Source organism: Chionomys nivalis, chromosome 16, assembly GCF_950005125.1.
Source record: "Chionomys nivalis chromosome 16, mChiNiv1.1, whole genome shotgun sequence".
NCBI classification, from domain to species: Eukaryota; Metazoa; Chordata; class Mammalia; order Rodentia; family Cricetidae; genus Chionomys; species Chionomys nivalis.
Window position 1 is genome coordinate 54,361,688 of NC_080101.1, and position 20,668 is coordinate 54,382,355.

At 39.0% G+C, this 20,668-nt stretch overlaps 1 protein-coding gene across 1 annotated transcript in view; it reads left to right on the forward strand.

The window, feature by feature from the left end:
• The first annotated feature begins 1,610 nt into the window (after nt 1–1,610).
• Crispld1 (cysteine rich secretory protein LCCL domain containing 1) overlaps nt 1,611–20,668 on the forward strand; it is a 35,195-nt gene continuing 16,137 nt past the window's right edge. Inside the window, exons 1-4 of the mRNA XM_057790691.1 lie at nt 1,611–1,953; nt 2,872–3,191; nt 19,344–19,462; nt 19,760–19,892. Coding sequence (XP_057646674.1) covers nt 2,934–3,191; nt 19,344–19,462; nt 19,760–19,892 — 510 coding nt within the window. The 5' untranslated portion in view covers nt 1,611–1,953; nt 2,872–2,933. The remainder of the gene's footprint in view (nt 1,954–2,871; nt 3,192–19,343; nt 19,463–19,759; nt 19,893–20,668) is intronic.

The window sequence follows — 20,668 nt, forward strand, 5'->3', positions numbered from 1 at the left end:
TGCTACCACCCACCATGGCTTAAAAGGGTCTGCTTCAGCCACAAATCAAAAGTTCCACTTTGACGTGAGTTTATGTGAACACGATGATGTTTTTTTTCAATTTACAGATAAACTTTGCAACAATAAACAAAAAGTATGCTTTTTGGATATTCAAGAAAGTTTACATGCTAAATTTAGAATGAAAAGCTTATTGACAGGTTAATGTTTAACATCGGGAATATTTAAGACATTCTTTTATTAAAATGTAATAATTTCCTTACCAAATTTCTTGCCATTTTAATTTCTTTAATCCCAACTAAAGTCTTTTTAAAATATTTCAAGTATATGCAACTCCTTTCAACAAGTTTAACTCAATTCCCTTTACGGTTTTCAGTGATACACACAACAGACACCGACTACATCTTCAGTAATTCCACTATTCCTTTATGATGAACTCGTCCCATGAAGTCGCCTATCATTTGTGGATGCAAAAGCCAGTTTTCTGAATGCCAGGCATGAGAATCATGAATTATTTCAAGCCTACAAATTTACAATCATTTTGTGTTTCAGAGCCCGAAGATAAAAACTGTGAGTCTGCACCTAAGAATGTTCTATATGGTTCACAATTTACTCCTCCTGATAGGTCTGTTTCCCATTCTTCCCTGTGCCAGGCAACACGGAGGCACAGGGTAGTGGAAAGACGCAGGTAGAAGTTGGAATGATCTGAGAACCCCATTCACAAGGTTTTTATTTGGTCTTGTGAGATACTCCAGATATAAAAAAAGGAAAGAAAATTGAGATGAGGACTCACTAAAGAAGAGATGCAAAGCAGAATTAAACAACCCACTTCAAGATAAAAATGTGCATGAACAACGCTGCACTCAGTAGGGCGACAGGTAATAAATTTAAAATTACTAAATTTCTTCTTCAGGTTGCAACGTGGACAATGATTTTCACGAATGCCAGGTGCTGTAATCTCATTTGAGAAGTCAATGTTGTCTGTTTTATGACTGAATGAAGTGGAGGTCTGTCAGCCAATAGTCACCTCAATTGAAACCCCTTCTCCATCCGGTCCTCCTTAAGGCTTAGAAGCAAAAGAATGACTTCTTCCTTCCAGAAACTAGGTCCTAGAGCCCTATGGGTCCCCATAAGACAACATTAAAACAAATAATAAAGTTTCAAGTTTCTCTCTTCATCCCGTCCCCTAGATTTCCTTTAGATTTCCTTTTGTGTGTGCAACACTGAAGGTTCTGAGGACACCTCCACGCCCACCCACCTCAAGTACTGGGGCCAGCTCCATTGCAGCCAAACTATCAAGGAATCTTAGCTCCTCATCAGAGAGAAACTAGGAGAGGGTGCCTGATAGCAGAAGAGCTGAGAGGGGAGGGAGAAGTTAGGGGCTCTCCTCCTCCTAAGCTCCAGGCCATCCCCCGCCCCTGTCGCAGAGGCCCAGAGCACGCCCACGAAAGCTCCTGGCTTGCTGCTAGTCAACTCTCATGGGCCTAGGGCCAGGACTGGGTGGAGGTGGGGGTGGGCAAGGAGGGCTCTGGCGTCACATGCCTACGCAGGGACCTCAATAAATGCCCGCGAGCGCTGGGGAGCAGCGGAAGCGCCTGGCGTCTGGGCTCTGCACGCTGGGACTGCACCGGGCTGGAGCTCGAGGTCGCCGCTTGCCGCGGAGTCTTCTCCTTGCCCCACCCCTCCTCCAGCACCGAAGGCTCAGGAACACAGGGGGGCCCACTGTTCAGAGCGAGCTGCTTTCCGCGGCCACTCAGCTATCTAACTTCGGAGCCTGCATCCGCTTCTCCTCCCAGGTCTGCCAGGAGTCACAGAGGTAGGGACTTCAGAGTCCCGCGGTGGTCCGGTCCTTTCCCGTCTCCTTATCTGTGCAATCCTGTGTGGAGGCTGGGGGCAGCTGCTGGGACCCGCCGTCCTGCTCAGCTCAGCTCTCCTGGGGAACATCACACTGGAGAGGTAAGGGCGATTCAAAAGCTGCATCCAGAGTGGTCCAGCTGCCAGGTTTTTCTAGCTCCCCGTTTGGAAACAGGATCTAGGGAAAACACCAACTTGTAGAGAAAGGTCTGGCCCAGACAGGGTAGGTGGGTTATGGGGCAGGAACCCCTGGCTACCAAAATGAACCTGGCTTAGTTTCTGCAAGTGACTTCTTTGGTTTCACGTTGTCCTGGGCTCGCCCTCTTTGCCAGGTTTAGTGAACTGTGGGCGCCTGCTGTGTGCGAGGGAACTTTGTTCTGAAGTTCTCCAGGAGAGTTCTTGGTAGGGTATGGTTTCAAGTTGGGCACAAACTTTGCAGGGAATGTAACTGATTTCTTCATCTGCACGGGGGTCAAAGAGAAGTTGCTCCAGAGACCTGGGCCTTCATTCGCAGTGTTCCACAGGGCCCTCTCCGGGTACCCGTGGGCACAGGCATGGATAGTGTAAAAATTCGCTCGCAATTTCAGACCATTATGGACATTATGAACATTACGAATAGCTATGAACCACAAATGAGATATTGGGTTATTGTGTCTTAAATCAAAAACAACAACAACAAAAACTTTTGAAAGTTTCTACATGAGAAAAGAGCCTCTAGACAGAAATAAAACACTGTACTAATTGTATTCTTTGAAGGCTAAATGTAATCTGTGTTCTTTAAAACCTTGAAATTCAGAAATTATTCTCAAACCTTGAGCTTCTCTTCCTGGCTACTTTTGCCCTTGACTTTTGGCTTCATGGGCAGCTTGGAAAAATATTTTATGCAAACAGTGTGTTGTTGAAAATTCTCTGTGGGGGAATGAGGGCTATAGAAAAGGTGTTCTCAAAAACTGATTGCTGACTTGTTGAAGTTTGCTATTAGAAAATAAATTCATCTGAATCACATGACATGTCTTATAGCCAAAAGGCGTGGAAGAGCCTATCTTGGAGATTTTCCCGGGGAAACCCCGAGGCCATTCATTATGATGTGTACTGCACGGGAGTGGCTCCGAGTGACCACACTGCTCTTCGTGGCTAGAGCGGTTCCAGCTATGGTGGTTCCTAACGCCACTTTGTTGGAGAAACTTTTGGAAAAGTACATGGATGAGGACGGTGAATGGTGGACAGCCAAGCAAAGAGGGAAAAGAGCCATCACGGACAACGACATGCAGAGCATCTTGGATCTCCATAATAAACTGCGGAGTCAGGTGTATCCAACCGCCTCTAATATGGAGTATATGGTAAGACAATGTTCACGTGCTATATGCCAAAGAAACGGTCATTGACGCATTCAGCACCGTAGGTAAATTGCTTCGCGCCGTTCTTTAATCTTTTCACCACTTGTTCTGTTTTCATTTTTTAAAGTTTTCTTCGAGTATACCCTTATCTGCACACTCTTATTTTCATGTCCCTGTTCTTAAAAACTTTTTCAATTTCAGCATAACACTGAGCACCTTGAAATCCACTCTTCCTACTAAGAATTCTAAAATCCCCTGCTCTCACTTGATGGAAGGTTACCACCAATCTAAGTGGCTTCTGTATTGACTTCAGATGTCTTTTATTATATATATTTATTTTTGTGCAGGGGGTCCACATATGCCATGATAAAGAGGTGGCAGTCATAGGTCAACTTTCAGGAGTCAGGGCTCTCTTTTGGCATGTGAATCCAGGTCATCAAGCTCAAATCATCAGTCTTTGTGCTTGTTGGCTGAGCCATCTGGCCGACCTCCATATTGACTTTCGATTTGCTTAGTAGAAAGATTATGCCCTATTGCTCAGTAGAACGTCTCTGTACACAACAGAGTTGAGCTTTGTGAAGAGTTCTGTATTGTTGGAGCACAGGTATGTTACCAAGTGGACTTTTGTTTCTTGCAAATATGCAAGTCACTTTATAGCTGTTTTATGTTAGAATGTCCTAGCCCTGGGATACCTCCAAGTATTTATTGTTTCTAGGCTTCAAAGTAGAAATATAAATCATGACAATTAATTAAATTCCAAAGAATCACTTTGTCCCTAATCACCTCATATAAATGAACTTGTTTGGGACACAAAGTTAGTTCTTTTACATATTTAGCATAACTTGCATATTTACATAGTCTTTCAAACTGTGTTGTATTACTCCTGTGAACCCAGAATGCACCCTGCTACCGTCTGACAGCAAATACTTTGATGACAGCATATGATGACATATTTTTTCATCTTTTTTTTTTGTTGCTGTTATTAAATCCTTCTCATTTCAATTGTTTGAATAGGAATGTGCTATACCTTTTCTCCCAACTCCTTTCTCCCTCTGCACCCCCCCACCCCGCCCTCCACACTCCCAGTTTACTTAGATCTTGTCTTTTTCCCCCCCTTCCTAGGCAGATCCCTGCATGTCTCTCTTCGGGTCCTCATTGTTACCTAGGTTCTCTGGGGTTGTAGCCAGGCTGGTTGCCTTTTGCTTTATGTCTATTATCTGCTTATGAGTGAGTACATAATGTATTTGTCTTTCTGGGTCTGGCTTACCTCACTCATGCTGCCTTTTGCTAGTCAGCAAAGCATATTTAACGAGCGTTCAACAGCAAAATTCTCCTTTAGACACATTGTAGAGTGACGTAGTTTTAGTGCAGCCCAGCTGTCCCTTTTCTCCCTATATTTACATCAGTCCCGGGGGATAGTCCTTCACATACATTTCTAGACACATGGCAGTTCTAACATTCCATGTCCCATTACAAAATAGTCCATTACATTATTTTAACACTTACATGAAAACTACTTTACTCTAAAGAAAGCAGGCAGCATTCAATACACTTCATCAGAAACTGGGAATTAGGGCTCATGTAGAAACTGGGAATTCTGGCTTCTTCAGGACAGGCATGTGAATGGCCACTTGCTAATGTGGTTCTGCTTCAAGTTCCTTCAGTGCCATGCCAGGAGGGGTTCTGATGATTCATTGAGATACCCTGTAGTTTAATTCTTTAAGATACATCTGACAAGGTGACAAAATACCATTGCAGAAAAAAGTAATGGAACTTTAGGCTTCCTTACACTGTTTACATTTGACATCTGAAACGATTGCTCACTCTTCTCAAAATTCCATGCAGGATGTGACAGATCATGTTTATTTTAGAGAGTTTAAGATGAAAAATTCTCTACCTTCCTTCATTACTGAGCCTTCAATGAGAGCAAACTGTGGAGCTTTTGTTGACCACTGTACATTTATTCCACGATGGCTAGCCTTGGATGACCTCACGTGTGTGTTGGTTGTGTATATGTGGCATATGCTTGTGTACATGTTCATGTGTGTGTGCACATGTGTGTTTGTGGGAGCACTTGCAATTGCTGTGTGCATGCATGTGGAGATCTATCACTCCTCGTCTTATTTTTTGAGATAAGGACTCTCATTGAACCTGGGAATCTGCTAATCAACTAGGTGGCCAATGTGATTCATGGTTCCTCCTGTGCTTCTCTTGTGGTCACATTACAGATGTACACCACCTTGCTCGGCGCAGGAGAGTGCCTCACTCATGAGGATCTGAACAAGGTGCCTAGTCTGTGTGGCGAGCACTTTGGTTTTTTTTTTTTTTTTAGATTTATTTATTTATTATGTACACAGTGTTCAGCCTCCATGTACACCTGCAGGCCAGAAGAGGGCACCAGATCTTATTACAGATGGTTGTGAGCCACCATGTGGTTGCTGGGAATTGAACTCAGGACCTCTAGAAGAGCAGTCAGTGCTCTTAACCTCTGAGCCATCTCTCCAGCCCGTGGCAAGCGTTTTGTGGACTGAACTGTTTCTCCAGTCCCTCCAGTCCTTCCTTATTTTAAATAAGGAAGAACTTAGGAGTTCGGTCTCACAAAAGGGAATGTGAGGACCTCTGTGTGTGATTTGATATACTAATCATAAGAAATGTTTTGTGATTTTTTCTTCATATCTACTTACAAAATAAAAACAAAAATCCAACAATAACTACACAGAGTATTATGAGGTCTAGTCTGAGATGCTTATTTGGCTTTTATTTTTGTTTCATTGGTTTCTTTCTATCCTTGAAATGTAGGCTGAGAAAGCAGCCAGGGTTTATGTTGTGTTGCCCTAGATACTACTAACACTGGAACTGTGTGCTGGCTTTAACCAGACTGCAGAGCTCTGTGCCCCACTGTAATATTGGGAGATATTAATTTTAGAATACACACTGAAGGGATATTAAAAGTGACTATTGGGAAAATTTTTGATTTTATGAATTTCATAGGAATCAAAGTACAGATACTGATCAGCCTTTTAGAGTATAGTTAGCTCCATAATTTAAAATTAATTTAAGAAATAAAGCTCACATCTAAAAGTTGGCCATAGACCCGTTTTCTGGGTAACTTCCTATGTCTGCTTGTACTCTATATGTCTTTTCAGATCAACTGTTGAAATAACAAATCTCCTTGCTTAGAATTGTTTCCTATTTCAGTCCTACAATATCCAAGCCATACACAGACACTCCTGCAATTTTCCTCACTCAACTTGCAGAGTTCAAACATTATTATTGAAAGCTGTGTCTTTTCTTGAAGAGCTTATAATTTGACAGAGGAAAGAGACTAGATAGGTTTGTAGTCCTCACATCATGAGGACACAATATTCTTTGATTATGCCTTGGGTGATGCCAAGGGAACTGAGAGTAATGAATGTTCTTCTGAGAGATTTTCATGGGTAACTGCGAAGTGAGTGCTGTTTGTGAATCATTCAATTAGTGGTGTCAATCATGATTTCCTGCATTTGGTTTAGGGTGAGTTGAGAATTGAGCCTTAGGGCATCAAATGAAGGGACAGGGGATTACCAAGTAAAAACACTGGCTTTGGATGTACACAGCAGCAGGCTCACATTTTGTCCCTCTTGCTTACTGGAATGTGAACTCTGATAGTCTGCTATCCTTCAGTGCCCTGGCTGCTTCAGTAGTAAAGCTGGTGGAAAAATACAAAGCCCAGAGGTTGCATTGAAGTTGATATTTGATTCTGTGGAACGGACATGCTTTCTTCTAGCCTGCCATCATGTGGGTTTACGACTTCGTGGTAGAGTTTGGTCGTTTGTATTCTTTTCTTCAACATTTACAGTGTCTCATCGGTATAGTTTGGTCATCTTTTCTTTAACTTTGAAAATGGTCTTCTCTGGATTTTGCTTCTATCAATTCAAACTTGCCTGGCTCCGTCTCCCATACTTCCATCTGGCAACTCTTTTTGAATTTCCTTCATGGGTTTCCTAGTATGCATGGGGTGATTTCCATGTAGAGTCATTCCACAGTAACTTCAAAAGAAAGCTTAGGGCCTTATGACGTCTGTTCAATCCTCTCCCGGAAACAGACAAGGAATTGCATTCATCTTCAAGTCCACAAATCTGATTTGCACACCCACGCCCATGGAGACACATCTGCTAATCCATTCATAACATCTGTCTCACGGATGCCTTTCAACCCATCTCTTCTATTCCATTGTCACCTCTGTTCCCCGACGCAAACCTGCTTTGGCATCACAGCTTCCCCTTTAGCAGGCTGCACGAATTCCTCCCTGTTTTGTAGCTTAGGTCACATTCTTTTTCGACTGGTATTGCTGAAATTCCCCTCAGCTTGTCTGTGTTGGTCACTCAGTTGAACAAAAGTTCTTTGGACTCCTCCATGGTTTAGAAGTATCTAGAATTAACTAAGCAAGGGAACACCTGCAGTCTGCACCAGGGCCCTCAGCTACCTACCTGTTTTCATGCTACCACACTTAATGAAGCTGTTCCTAATGAAGGACATGCTCCTGCAGCTGCTTTCCCTGCTGGTATCATCTACATCTGGATGCCTGTGTTCCATCTTTTCCAGTTTACCCCTCAAAATTGGGCTCAGATGTTATTCTTCTTCTAAAGCATTTTCCCACATGCCCATTCTTCTGCCCCATTCTAGAGTACTTTATTGTACCCTTTTTATATTAAAGTTTCAGTGTCTTATTTCCTTTCAAAGACTTTGAATTTATAGATGGGTTAAGATTATACCATATTTATCTTTATAACTTAGTGCCCATATCTGTAAAAGAATTATCTATTCAGTAAATATTTGTACTTGAATATTATTAAATTCTAAAATGTGTTTAAATTAAGTTATAGGAGGAAGAATGCATAAGATAATATCTGAGACAACAGTAAAGAATACATATAAGAAAGAAATTAAATGTTCTCTCAAATAGAAGATACTTATTTATGCCTTTAGCAAGAAAAGGTTCAGAGGTTTGGAGACTTACTACTATCAACAAATTGCCCCATATTGATGAGAGAGTACGCCTGGGGAGTGGAGTAGAAAATGAATGGGGAGATGTTATGAGTCACCTTTAATCATTATGATTTTTAGCTATTTGAGCATTTGAATAGAAGAGGGAATGGTTTTAGGATTGTTCCAGACTCCCCTGGAAATGGGCTGTAGGTGCCTGAAACTCAGCTGTGTACAACAATACGATGTTGTGGCAGCAGTTGACAAGTTGATAGTGACCAGGAGTGGGTTACAGTGTCAAGGTGGTGAGAAGTGACAGGGATATGAGTATTACCTTGTTACAGTTCATTTATCCTGAAAAATTCAAAGAAGCCTTGTTCCAAGATACATAGAGTTGACTCGTCTAGCAGGCAGCCCACAGACAGAATTCCCTTTCCTGGTGAAAGACATGTCTATCCAATCCATCATGGAGAATTTTGAAAATTAGTGGTAGTTACCACTCTGGTTTACCCATGAATGGAAAACATTATGCATCCTACAAACTTGAAAAGTCTTTCAGAATGTTGTGAAGATTTTAGAAATCACTGATTGCATTCTATTCAATACAAGCCCAAGAGATTAAAGGAGGCCGAACCACACTCTATTTCTTCTTCTTTCAGAACAGAGTGGCTAGTTGTTTGCCTACCTGGTCTGACCTCCTCTCTCTAAATCCAAAGTTGTCTCTTACTTCCTCTGTAACCGAAGATGAAAACTTAGCATGACACAGTTCAGCACGGAGACCAGTTTCTGTTCAGATCATCATTGTGATATCAGGGGTAGATCATTTGAGTTCATTTCTTAAAGTAGTGTTGTTATGCTTTACAACGGGCAAATGACTATGCCTGCTTGAAAAACTGGCATCATTGGAGATGCCATTTTCTAAAATGGGAATAGTTAGTATAGAACATCTGTGGTTAGAGGAGGCTAGAGCTCAGTGTTGGACATTGCGTAGATATCAAATCGAATTTATTAGGATGTGGTCAAGACATGCATCAGTAGGTTAATGATGTATAGGTTGCACCATGAAGATATGGTTCATGAGCATACAGACATTAAAGTCATAAAGAGAGCTAAGATCGCTATAGATAGAGACATTCAAGACATGAGCTCTTGACACCTTCTGAAAACTAGAGGTGTGGACAGTGGGAAGGAACTGCAAAGGAAACGGAGAGGAGGAATGAAATGGGTTGGACCGAAGACTGAATGGAGAAAATCAGGAAGGTAAGTAACTTGTAATTGATGCTTTAATAACTAAAATCCAATGACAACAAGAAGGCTCTGTTATGTACTTGATTGTGTGGGAGTCACTAGAAATCTGAGCTGTTCAAAGAAGAGTTAGATAGAAGAATGTAGCATGTCTTATTATTATTATTATTATTATTATTATTTTATTATTTTCTTTCCAATTAAGCAGCATTTTATATGGGTTGATAGTGTTCACAGTGCTAAATCTTTTCAAGGCAAAAGTTTTCAACTTCAGTTGGGGATCACATTTCAAACTTAGTCATAGCTTATATGAAAATGAAATTTTTTTGCATATTCAGTTGTCTTTATTGTGTACCTTCATGAAAAATTGAAAATATTCATTTATACAAATATAAATGCAGCAAGAATGATGATAATTCAGGACCATTTTCTCTTTGTTGTTCAGATTTGCTTACTTGGTCCTGTTATGAGTTTATATATTCAAAACATTCCCAGTATTTTATTGACAATATACTATATCAAGTCTGTCTAAGGTAGCAGTTCTGAAGCTTCCTACTGCTGTGACCCTAACACAGTTTCTTATGTTGTGGTGACCCTTAGTCATCAAATTATTTCATTGCTATTTCATAACTGTAATTTTTTTACTTTTATCAATCGTAATGTACATATCTGATATTCAGGAAATCTGATATGCAATCATCAAAGGGGTTTTGACCGATAGACTGAAAATCACTGTATATTTGTCTACTTTTTTTCTGAGTATTTGTTGTCTTTATAATTTTAAAAATAGGTAACAAAGTTTTTAAAATGTTGAAACAATTTATTTGTATTAATAAGTTTGTGTTTCAGGAATGCATTATATTCAGTAGACATTGGCTTAACACTGTTTTTTGCTCCAGACATTTTATTTGAGTTTCAGAAAAGTATTAATGTTCAGAAAATCAACAAGTTCACAAACATAAGGTGAAGGAGGTGCAAAAAAAATGATAGACATGAAACTAAGCTACCATTAATTCGTATTACAGCATAGGAAAGCCTTTCATTTACAGCTGGATTACAATGCTTCAGCTAAACATGGATGCAGAGGCCATCATACTAGGCAGAAGAAACAACATACACAAAACCTTTCACTCCAGAATGAGATGGAGTATAACCAGAGCTTTACAAAGCAGTTCAAGGTCACTGAATCTTCTTCAACAACCATGGCAGTAAAAAGTGATATAGACATGTAATCATGGGTTCGAAACATTTTGCGTCTCAAATAAAAAGAAGATCAGATTATTTTATTCTGAGTAAAATGTAAACCCATTGGGCAGCTTCTTCTAAGAGACTGGTGTGTTCTTTATTTAAAGTATTGTGTAATGACATAAAATTACTCATATTGTCTGGTAGACCATGGTCTGATAGAAGGTGAAGACTTAACTTAGGAAGACTTCCCTTCATCTTAGGCGAGATAGTTTGGATCAGCATGAGACTGCTAAAGAGGGGCTGATGCAGGTAGTTTCTGAATAAGCTTCATTGATATGGGTGACTCACTTTATGTTGAGGGCAAAGGCTAAGGAAGAGGTTGAGATAATGTTCAGAGTTTAAAGCCTCTTGATGGCTCATTGCACTTTGTGTGGCAGAAGGAGAAACAGGAGAAGATGAGTATGAAGTCATAAGGTCTTTTAGGATGAGACTGAGTTTGATATGCCATGTCATCCTTGATTCCATTTAATGTTCAGTGAAGAGATGGGGCATGGGATAAAAGTTAGAGGATGGTTGTCGATATTGTCAGGAGTCGGGCAGTGCAAAACAGCTCGAATCAAAGAGAATATTGTTATGGACACCTTTGTCCATTGAATGCTTTGGATTGAGCCTGAAACACAGGCAATGGGTCTTAAACTGAAGGAAAGGTCAGCAAAGGAGCTGAATGCAAAGACTCAGCCATGGGTTGAAAAACAGATGGCATACACAGCTATCCCTTGAGGTAGGAGGAGAAGACAGAGCAGTCGACAGTCTGTCAATGTTGTTGAAAAGCTCATAAAGTGAAGACAAATGAGGTTTTTTCACTGTAGAAGCCATTGGTAACTTTCATTAATGTCAGAGGCGATGGGTACCCAGAAGCCCTATTGAAGAGATAAAAAAAGGGAGATGAAGTCACCTTAACTCCTTGAGATATTGCTACAAAGACAGAGAAATGAGAGGGCAGATGGGGATGATGGGAAAGTTTTTGCTTTTCATTTTAAGAGGAAAATGTGTTCAAGTTAAGGGAAGGACTTGCATAAGAGGGGAAAAGCATCGCCACTACAATGTCAGTTCATTTATTTCAGCCTCAAATCAGAGGCCACAAGCATGGAAACAGTTGGATTTATTTGATAAAGAGAAGAGATTCTCTTTTGTGTAAATGCTTTTGGTTTTTCTAGTGAGCTCTAGAGCAAAATACATCAGCTGAGCGTGAGCACACAAGACTGAGGAGGCCATGATAGGGGTCTCATTGGGAAATAGGATCTTTGGTTCTTCTATGCAAGGGTCTTGGACTTGAACGTAAGTGGGATTTGAGTTACTGCAAACTCATTTGCTCCACACTGCTAGGAGTTCCGAAGTGGGACTGCAACATGGTGTGGCCTGGGTTGGGGATGCTGAGCTGTGTTGGAGGACACCATGGACAAGGAGTTAGCTTGGGAGAGAAAATATATATATTCTCTGACTAATCCCTGTCTTTCATTGATTAAATACAGCTAGAATCCAAGGGACAAGTGAGCTCAGGTAACACTTAAGTGTGAGTTGGGCTTTTGGAGTGCAGACATAGCAGGATATGAGATGGCTATGCATAGATAAATGAAGACTGCTTATCATAATTGTTCTCAAATAGAAATACTTGAAAGCCACTCTACACATACTCACAGTATATAAATATAAATTATATATTCATATGTATGTGTGTGTACATTTATAGACATACATATAAAGTATCATAGTTCTTGTTTATTATCATTATTTATTACTTCAGTAGTCCTTAGAAGTTTCATAGAAAATATTCTGCTTATCAAACTAGCTTCAATTGTCCTAGCAATCAAGGGAAACTGAGAATATAGGATTTATGTAGCTCTCATGAGCTGGAAAGATACTAATTTATCACTTTTAGGGATGAATTATTAATACAGATATCATAGAATGTGAAGACAGAAGTTTTGTTGAAAGTATGTAAACTTGCATTTGAATGATTCTGATATTGGATTTGATTTAAGTGGAGTTTTTTGGATAAATTGTGGTTTTAGTTTCTTTTCATAGTTTTCTTTCACTAACTTATGAAAGAATTTTTTCATTTTTAGTCCTTTAAAAAAAAACAAGGCACTTCCAGGTACAGTAAATACAAACAATTAGTTTTTCATTCACCTTCAAAAATCTAAGATATTGATAGTTTCTACAGTTTGATTGTGAAATGTCACCCCAGGATCATGTGTTTGAACACTCAGCCATCAGTTGATGGTGCTGTTCTTGGAGGTTATAAGATCTTTGAAACATGGAGAGCAATTGGTAAAGAGAAGCCATTAGGAATGGTACTTGAAGGCCAAGCAAAGTTCAGTTCCCATCTGGTTCATTGCCTTCTAATTGCTGTCACGTAACAAGCTACTGCTTTGTGGTCACCCTGTCACAGACTAAGCCATTCCACCACACCTTCCCTGTTATGGTGGACTATGATTCTCAGAAACATGACCCCAAACAAGGCTGTCCTTCTTGACATTGTTTCTGGCAGATTCTTTGGTCCCAATGATGAACAAAGTAACTAATACAGCATGTAAATATAAAAACTTAATATGTAAGGAGATACTGTAATTTTTTGCGAGAATTTTTTCCAATCCTGCATGTTTCTAGGTTTGATTTTATAAAATTTATTGGGCTATAAATAAACCTAATGAAGAAATTCATTGTCACAAATTGATCCCATACCCACAGATCAAGATGTAAATGGCTAATCAGTTAGATTGTTGTTTTTGTTTGTTTTACGTATGTAATATTTGTGTTTATATACACATGTGTATGCAAGTGCGTGTGGAAGCTAAAGGCCACCATTGGGTGTCTTTGTCTATCCCTATGCATCTTAAGATAAATTCTTAAAGTGCCTTGAACTCACTGCTTCACCTAGAATGGCTAACCAGCAAGCTGTGGGAATCTTCTGTTTCTGCCTTTCCAGCACTGGGATCCCATGTGCCTTGTTTCCAGGTTTTTATGTGGGTTATGGGAATCATACTTATGCCATCAGTGTTTTACTCTAATACAAACTTTATCCCAGATTGTGCTTTTTCAGTTACTCAAAGATTTTCCTAATTACTATGGTCTCCTAAAATATTTAGAAGGCACTTTTAAAGACTAAACTACTCTTCATTTTAAAAAAGACTTTTGAAAAAATTTTAGGTATGTGGGTGTTTTGCCAATATGTCTGTGTACCACCTGCATGTAGTACCTCCAAAGACCAGAGAGGGTGCTCAATCCCCTGGAACTGAAGCTACAGATGTTGTTCACTCCCATGAAGTGCTGGGAATCGAACCCAGGTCCTGTGAAAGAGCAGCCAATGCTTTTAACTACCAGGCTATATCTCCCATCCAAACTCTTTCCTTCTCATTTAAATGACAATAAAAATAATGGAGGTGTTGTAGTCTTTGGTTTACTATACAAAAGTAATAGCATTCACAAAAAGAATTCAAGTTTATGGGCTTTACTTTTGTGCATTATGATTACTCTTCCACTTGCACTTAACCCCAAGTATGTTTGAGACATGAACCCTGGACTTTCTGTCTCTGAACTAAGTGGCTGCCCACCTTGGGCATCTGGTGCGATGGGAAGCAGAAAGCATCCTTTGACAGTCAGACATATAACCCTTACGTGTTAGTCAACTTATAGATCAGGAGACACAGAAAACTCAGAAGACATACACAGCAGAATTTTGTTTTTCAAATTCTCATCTGGAGATTAGATTCAGAACAATGGAGAAAGAGAAAGAAGATATAACAATTTATAAATTGTGTGTTTAAACACAGAGGATGGTATGGTAAAGAGAGTGTTGGAGAAAACTTTCCTTTGGGGCAACCGAGTAATGAAGAAGAAGAAAAAAGAATGACCAGTCCTGTTGTAGAAACACTAATGAATTCAGCATCCAAGAAAGGTGAATGGACAGGTGTAGGCCCTGCTTCTTTGTGTTCTTAGTGGTCCTGGCATCATGTGTTGGACATGCTCTCCTGTACAACTAAGACGTCATTTGCATTCTGACAAGAAACTCTTTAAATGTGTGAACATTTGATAGTGACAACTATAGAGGGCCAGCAGGGAGGAAAGTTGGTATAAAGGCCTTGACAGTGACATGAGATTAATGCACACAAATTCTGTAGAAAAATGTATGGATTGTGTCAGATTAATGTCTGCTCTACCCCACAAGGACACTATGTTCTGTCTTGCACAACTCTTTGGTGTTGAACATGGTATTTATGTAATATTAGACCACAGAAATTATCTGCTGAGTTTATCTGCATACTAAGTTTCCATTGCAGAAATTAAAACGAGAAGATACTGTTCTAAATGGTTAGTTTGCTGCTTTCTGGAAGGTCACCAAGGATTTGTCTGAAAGGAGATTTCTGAGAGAAATCACATCTCAGTGGTTTCCAGGAAACTCTACTAAGAACATTCATTGCTTCAGGACAATGCTGCTTTCTCCATCTCTGCCACCTCTGAGCCTACTGTGTGCTCCCTCTTGTGACAGAGTCTTTCAAAACAAGTGAGACAGAGTCCTTAAAACCTGAAGTCATCTCCAAATTGGAAGGAATATGTAGCAGTTCTTTCCCAAAGGGTGTGTGTTATATATGTAGCTGGGAAAAAAACCAACCATGTTTTTTCTTCAACATACCTCATGCACCCATTTTATGAAGAAATGATAATTTTGTAAGTTGACTTCAAATTACTGCTGGGTGAATAGTTCAGAGGGAGAAAAAAAAGGCCTCTTAAGACATCTTGGTTTGATTTACAACCATAATTTAAATAGAAATGGGTAGAGTCCAACCTACATTTAACTAGTATGGGTATGAATTATTGTAATCTTGAAGCCTGAAATATGTTGGAAAATGAAAATACCCATGTACCCAAAAGCACCCGTATATGTACTATGCTGTTATTAGTCCTTTGTAGTAATTCTTCCAGGACAGCCATATTTTCAACACTTTATTCAGAAATTTTTTAAATTTACGTTGTTGGTCATGATCTAGACACTTAGATATTATTAGACAAGTAATCACTTTAAATTTTTACAAATTAATATTTTTGAATATTGATTTAAAATTAAATTAGGTTACATGATTCTTTGCTATACTCCTTATATTCAAATGTGATTTATGAATATATTTACATAAACATAATTATAAATGAAGTTTGTTGACTTCTCATATTTTCGACATGTTAAAAAATACTTAGATGCTTTTAAAATGTTATTTCTTTTTGATATTATAATGTAATCACATCATTCCCCACTTCACTTCCCTATCTCCAAGCTCTCCCATATACTAACTCCTCCTTGCTCCTTTTCAAATTCATGGCCTCTTTTTTCACTAATTGTTGTTACATATATAAATACATATACATATATATATTCATACATGATTATGTATGAGTTATCCATAGTATGTACTGGATGAATGCATTTTAGTCTTTAACAACATCTTTCTGAGTTACCTTGTATTTCATCTGACAGATTTTATAGTTAAGGAAGGTTAATCTAATCTAACATGTTTGAGCACGTTTTAAAATTATTTCATTTTTACTGTAACAGATATAAACACTATTTTGGAAAACACAGATTTATGAGTTTAGAAGCAGTTGTATATCCTTTCTCAAACATTCCAGTTTCTACGGAAAACCTCACAGCCCAGAACATACAGTCAAGTGCAAAGCAAGACGAAATTGGCTTTCAGTAGTCTCCAGATCTTCTCTGTGGCCCCCCTGGGTGGTCCTTAGGAGAGGGTAGTGGGTGTGCGGCGCTCACTTATTTACTGGATCTGAGCCACTATCACCTGAGGGTCTGTATGCTCTCTGCTCTCAAGCCTGGGCCAAGAAATCACACAGCTGCTGCTCCCTCTGTGTGGTCCCTCCACCCTGGCCTTCCCGCCAATTTTCCTCTGTGGTTGGCTGCATAATGTGTTCGCTCAAGTTAGTCAAGATGTATCTGAAAAGAGAACCAAATAGAAGCTCTGTTTCATAACTGACCCCAGTGTTCTCAGGGTCTCTTTCCGTTTGTTAGAAGCGAGTCGCCGCGGCTCTGCTTGTAAGGGGGAGACAGAAATTCTACAATGCCTTGGGAAGGTGTGTTTAAATATCAACACAATGCTCTCTAAATACTTTATGTTTTAGTCAAGTAAATTCTATTTGTGATTTTTCTCTTGTTTCTGGATTTCCTTTAACATGAGGTTGGCTTACTGGAAAACCTATGGGCTGGTGTGGTTTTGTAATATGATTTAAAGCACTGTTTTAAGATTGAAGACAAAACTTTTGTCTTTTAAGGACACTCTACTTTGACTGAAAACCTGATTGTTTTGGGAAAGTGATTATATTTTTCAAATTTTCTGGATACAAAGAAGATAGCATTTTGCCCGTTTTCTAGGACTTCATCCAAATTCATATATATTGTATAAATTTTTGTTAAATAGATAACAACAATGAGTTGAATATTTTGTATTATAAATTAAAATGTATAATTTAACTTAAACAAATAATGAAATTAGTTAATAGTTTGCTTATATCTGCAAATCAAGTACTTATCTGATTAATATTTTGGCAGCATATACTTCTGATGTCTATGGTAATTTGGAATAGTTGATATTAATCCAGAGTAAAAATAAAGTTTTTAGTAAAAAACAACTATTGTTTACCCCACTTTAGTTTTTAGTTGAATGTAAAGATGTTTTTGTATTCCTGATACCTAATAAAGGTATACTATATTAAGAATATACTTACTTAATGCAAAATTTTACTTTGTGACTGGGAAAGCATTTTACATATTTCAAATCCACAATTGAAAGAGAAGAAATATTCATTTATAAAAAATATGTGATGATAAAGAAAGATTTCCATCCCTGTATATGTTTGTGCATTTGTGTATTTGAATGTGTATGAATATGTATGTGTATATATGAGTGTCTTGCAAGAGTGTTCATGTTTGTGCTCATGTGTGTGCACACACACTTCTCTCTCTGTGTGTGTGTGTATGTGTGTGTGTGTGTGTACGTAGGAGGGTTGAGGATCTCTTAAAGAAATCTTTCAGTCTGTGGTCACATTAGGGTTCTTTCAGCTTCTAAAATCACAGAAAGCAAACACTTTTCCTTAGACACTGACTCTCCTCTTTCTTAGCTTCTCCAACACCACTCTCCTTAATGCTGGGAGAGTCAGCATGATTGACTTTGCCTTCCATTCACTTTCTGACCTCTATGGCCAGATTTCTCCATTCCTGATGTAGAATTGCTCTTATTCATGTATTGTTACTTAGCCAGTCTCTTTGCGGCATGGTTACCCATCTACTCCTAAAATCTCTTTGGTCTTGCTGTAGTTGAATTCACCATTCTTTTTCCTTCAGCCTTTAAGATTCATGGCTTTCAAAAAAAAAAAAAAGCCATCTCATTGTTTCTGTCCCTCCCAGTTTTAATAATTCTAGAATTCTTTATGATTCTCACTGTTTTGTATAATTTTCTGAAGTTACTAATCTGTGTATTTTTCTTTAGATCTAACTGCCTTTGTATGTTCTTTCACTGTACTTGGTGTGCATACCACTATTACTGTGTAAGTTACAACCTTGTGACATTCTACCAAAGGAATACACAGACACGTGATTGTCATTTCTCTTATGCCTTTGTGGTAACTGTATGGCTCTGCCATGTCTTTTCCCTGACAGCTTACCTTCAGTCAACAATTGACTTCGAGGTGTCTAAATACTTACATGTATTGTTTTGTTCTGTCTGCTCTTCTGCAACCCTGAAACTGTTCAAATCTTCCATTCCTGGGCCTGTTTTCCTGTCCATTTGTCTTGTGGAGTTCTGTTCTGAAAGGGCCAGAGAACTCAGTTCTACATGGTTTGCGATTTTAATATTGTGTCTAGTACAACAGCCCATGTTTTTAATCAGTAACAACTTGAACACTAAACCCAGAACTTGGGAAACTTACTAAACTATCAATTTGTATTTTGACTCTTTATAAATTATTTTCTAAATGAGCCAGTCACATTCATTGAGTTTCATAAATAAGGATGTGTATACTTCATTGTAATCAGTTTCATTATTTTTTTTCATATATGTAACATGTACTTATTTTTCACTGTGTCTATATTACAGACACAGAAAATAGGCCAAAGGTACCAAGAGAAGTTGCATGACTACCTCTAGGCAACTCATCGTCTTTTGGGAGAGGTAGACATGTAAATAAACATTGCCATGCAGGGTAATAGTGCCAAAGAAAGGAATGTAACAAAGCTTTGAGAGCCCAGGGAGAGCTTTCTGAGAGAGTTGGAGAGGTAACGGGAGACCATGTTAGGTAATAGAGGATAGAAAGCCAAGGATTGAGGTCTTCCTGGCAAATAACCAAAGGATGTTCAGACCAGGACAAGCCCTGCAGGTATAGCATGCTTTAGATAAGGAGCCCTTATAGTAGATACCTGTGGGATTTTGTTGGCCACACTTTAGGCAGAGGAGTCAGGTAAATGCCTTTGCGATCACTCTGACAATTCTAAAAATGTATAGACTCATTAGAAGAGGGAAATATGTAGTTAAGGAAGTTGAGCAGGAAGGAAAAATTCAGGGTGGTAGATGAGGAAAAAGCCAGACTGATGTGTTTTCTTAATAAAGAGGAAAGAAAACAAGAACCCAGTAATTTGTATTTGAAGAAATGTCCAATGTGCGTATTGTATGTCTGTGTTTTCTTCTGTGTACCCTGTAGACGTGGGATGTGGAGCTGGAAAGATCTGCAGAATCCTGGGCTGAAACATGTTTGTGGGAACATGGACCGGCAAGCCTGCTGCCCTCCATTGGACAGAATTTGGGAGCACATTGGGGAAGGTAGTGGAAAGCACAGCTTTTTGTTCCTGGAAACACAAATGTTATGAATTAAATGTTTATTAGTCTACCACTGCAAATTTTCTAGTCTTTAATACATGAGAGTAAAAGAGCAAATCGAAAAAAAAAAAGGAAACTCAATATCCTACCAGAATAGTCACCGACTTCCTAGATTATTTTTGCGTCATTTGTATATGTAAGCTTACTCAAAAGGAGCTTTCTGTCAAGATTTGCCAATCTAAATTGGTTTTATATTTTCCCCAACTTTTCTTGTTTCTTGTGGTTTTTTTCTTCTAACAGGTATCGACCCCCAACATTCCATGTGCAAGCGTGGTATGATGAAGTGAGAGACTTCAGCTACCCATATGAACACGAGTGCAACCCGTATTGTCCTTTCAGATGCTCTGGCCCCGTGTGCACACACTACACTCAGGTACGCTTTGTGTGACCTACAATTGCCTCCTCCAAATTCAGTTCCTGAACTAGAGAAGAACATACAACCATGTGTATTTCTTGTATTATTGAATGTGATTGTCATCACAGAAGTCCCAATACTTCCTTAAAAAGATTATTTTAGCCGGGCGGTGGTGGCGCACGCCTTTAATCCCAGCACTTGGGAGGCAGAGGCAGGTGAATCTCTGTGAGTTCGAGACCAGCCTGGTCTACAAGAGCTAGTTCCAGGACAGGCTCCAAAGCCACAGAGAAACCCTGTCTCAAAAAACAAAAACAAACAAACAAACAAAAAAAGATGATTTTAATGACTTTACATGTGAAATATTTTACTGTGGCTCTAATAGACATGGCAGAGGAGCAGTTTGCCATCTTCTTAATCAATTTGATGCCAAAATATGCTTTACCATTGACATTTACTGTTTACATATATGCAAGATTTATAATATGTACGTTATATATAAAAAATATATATTGTATTTTATGTTCACATTTAGTATTGGTTGTATTCCTATTCTCTAAATAAAATGAAGGAAGGTGGGCTCAAACAGGCAGAGGTCACTGCTGCCCTGAGTTCTGGAGTGGAGAGCCTCTGAGAACTCCACTTTTACTTCTGATTTGAGATATACAGAGTTCCGTTACTTTGGATAGTTAACTTCTTCATAGAAATGTTCGTAGCATAAGCTGGAGGTAGAGTTTTGAATTATTTAGTACGTTTGTGCTTTGAAAATGCTGACATTGCATTGCAGAGAGAGCTAT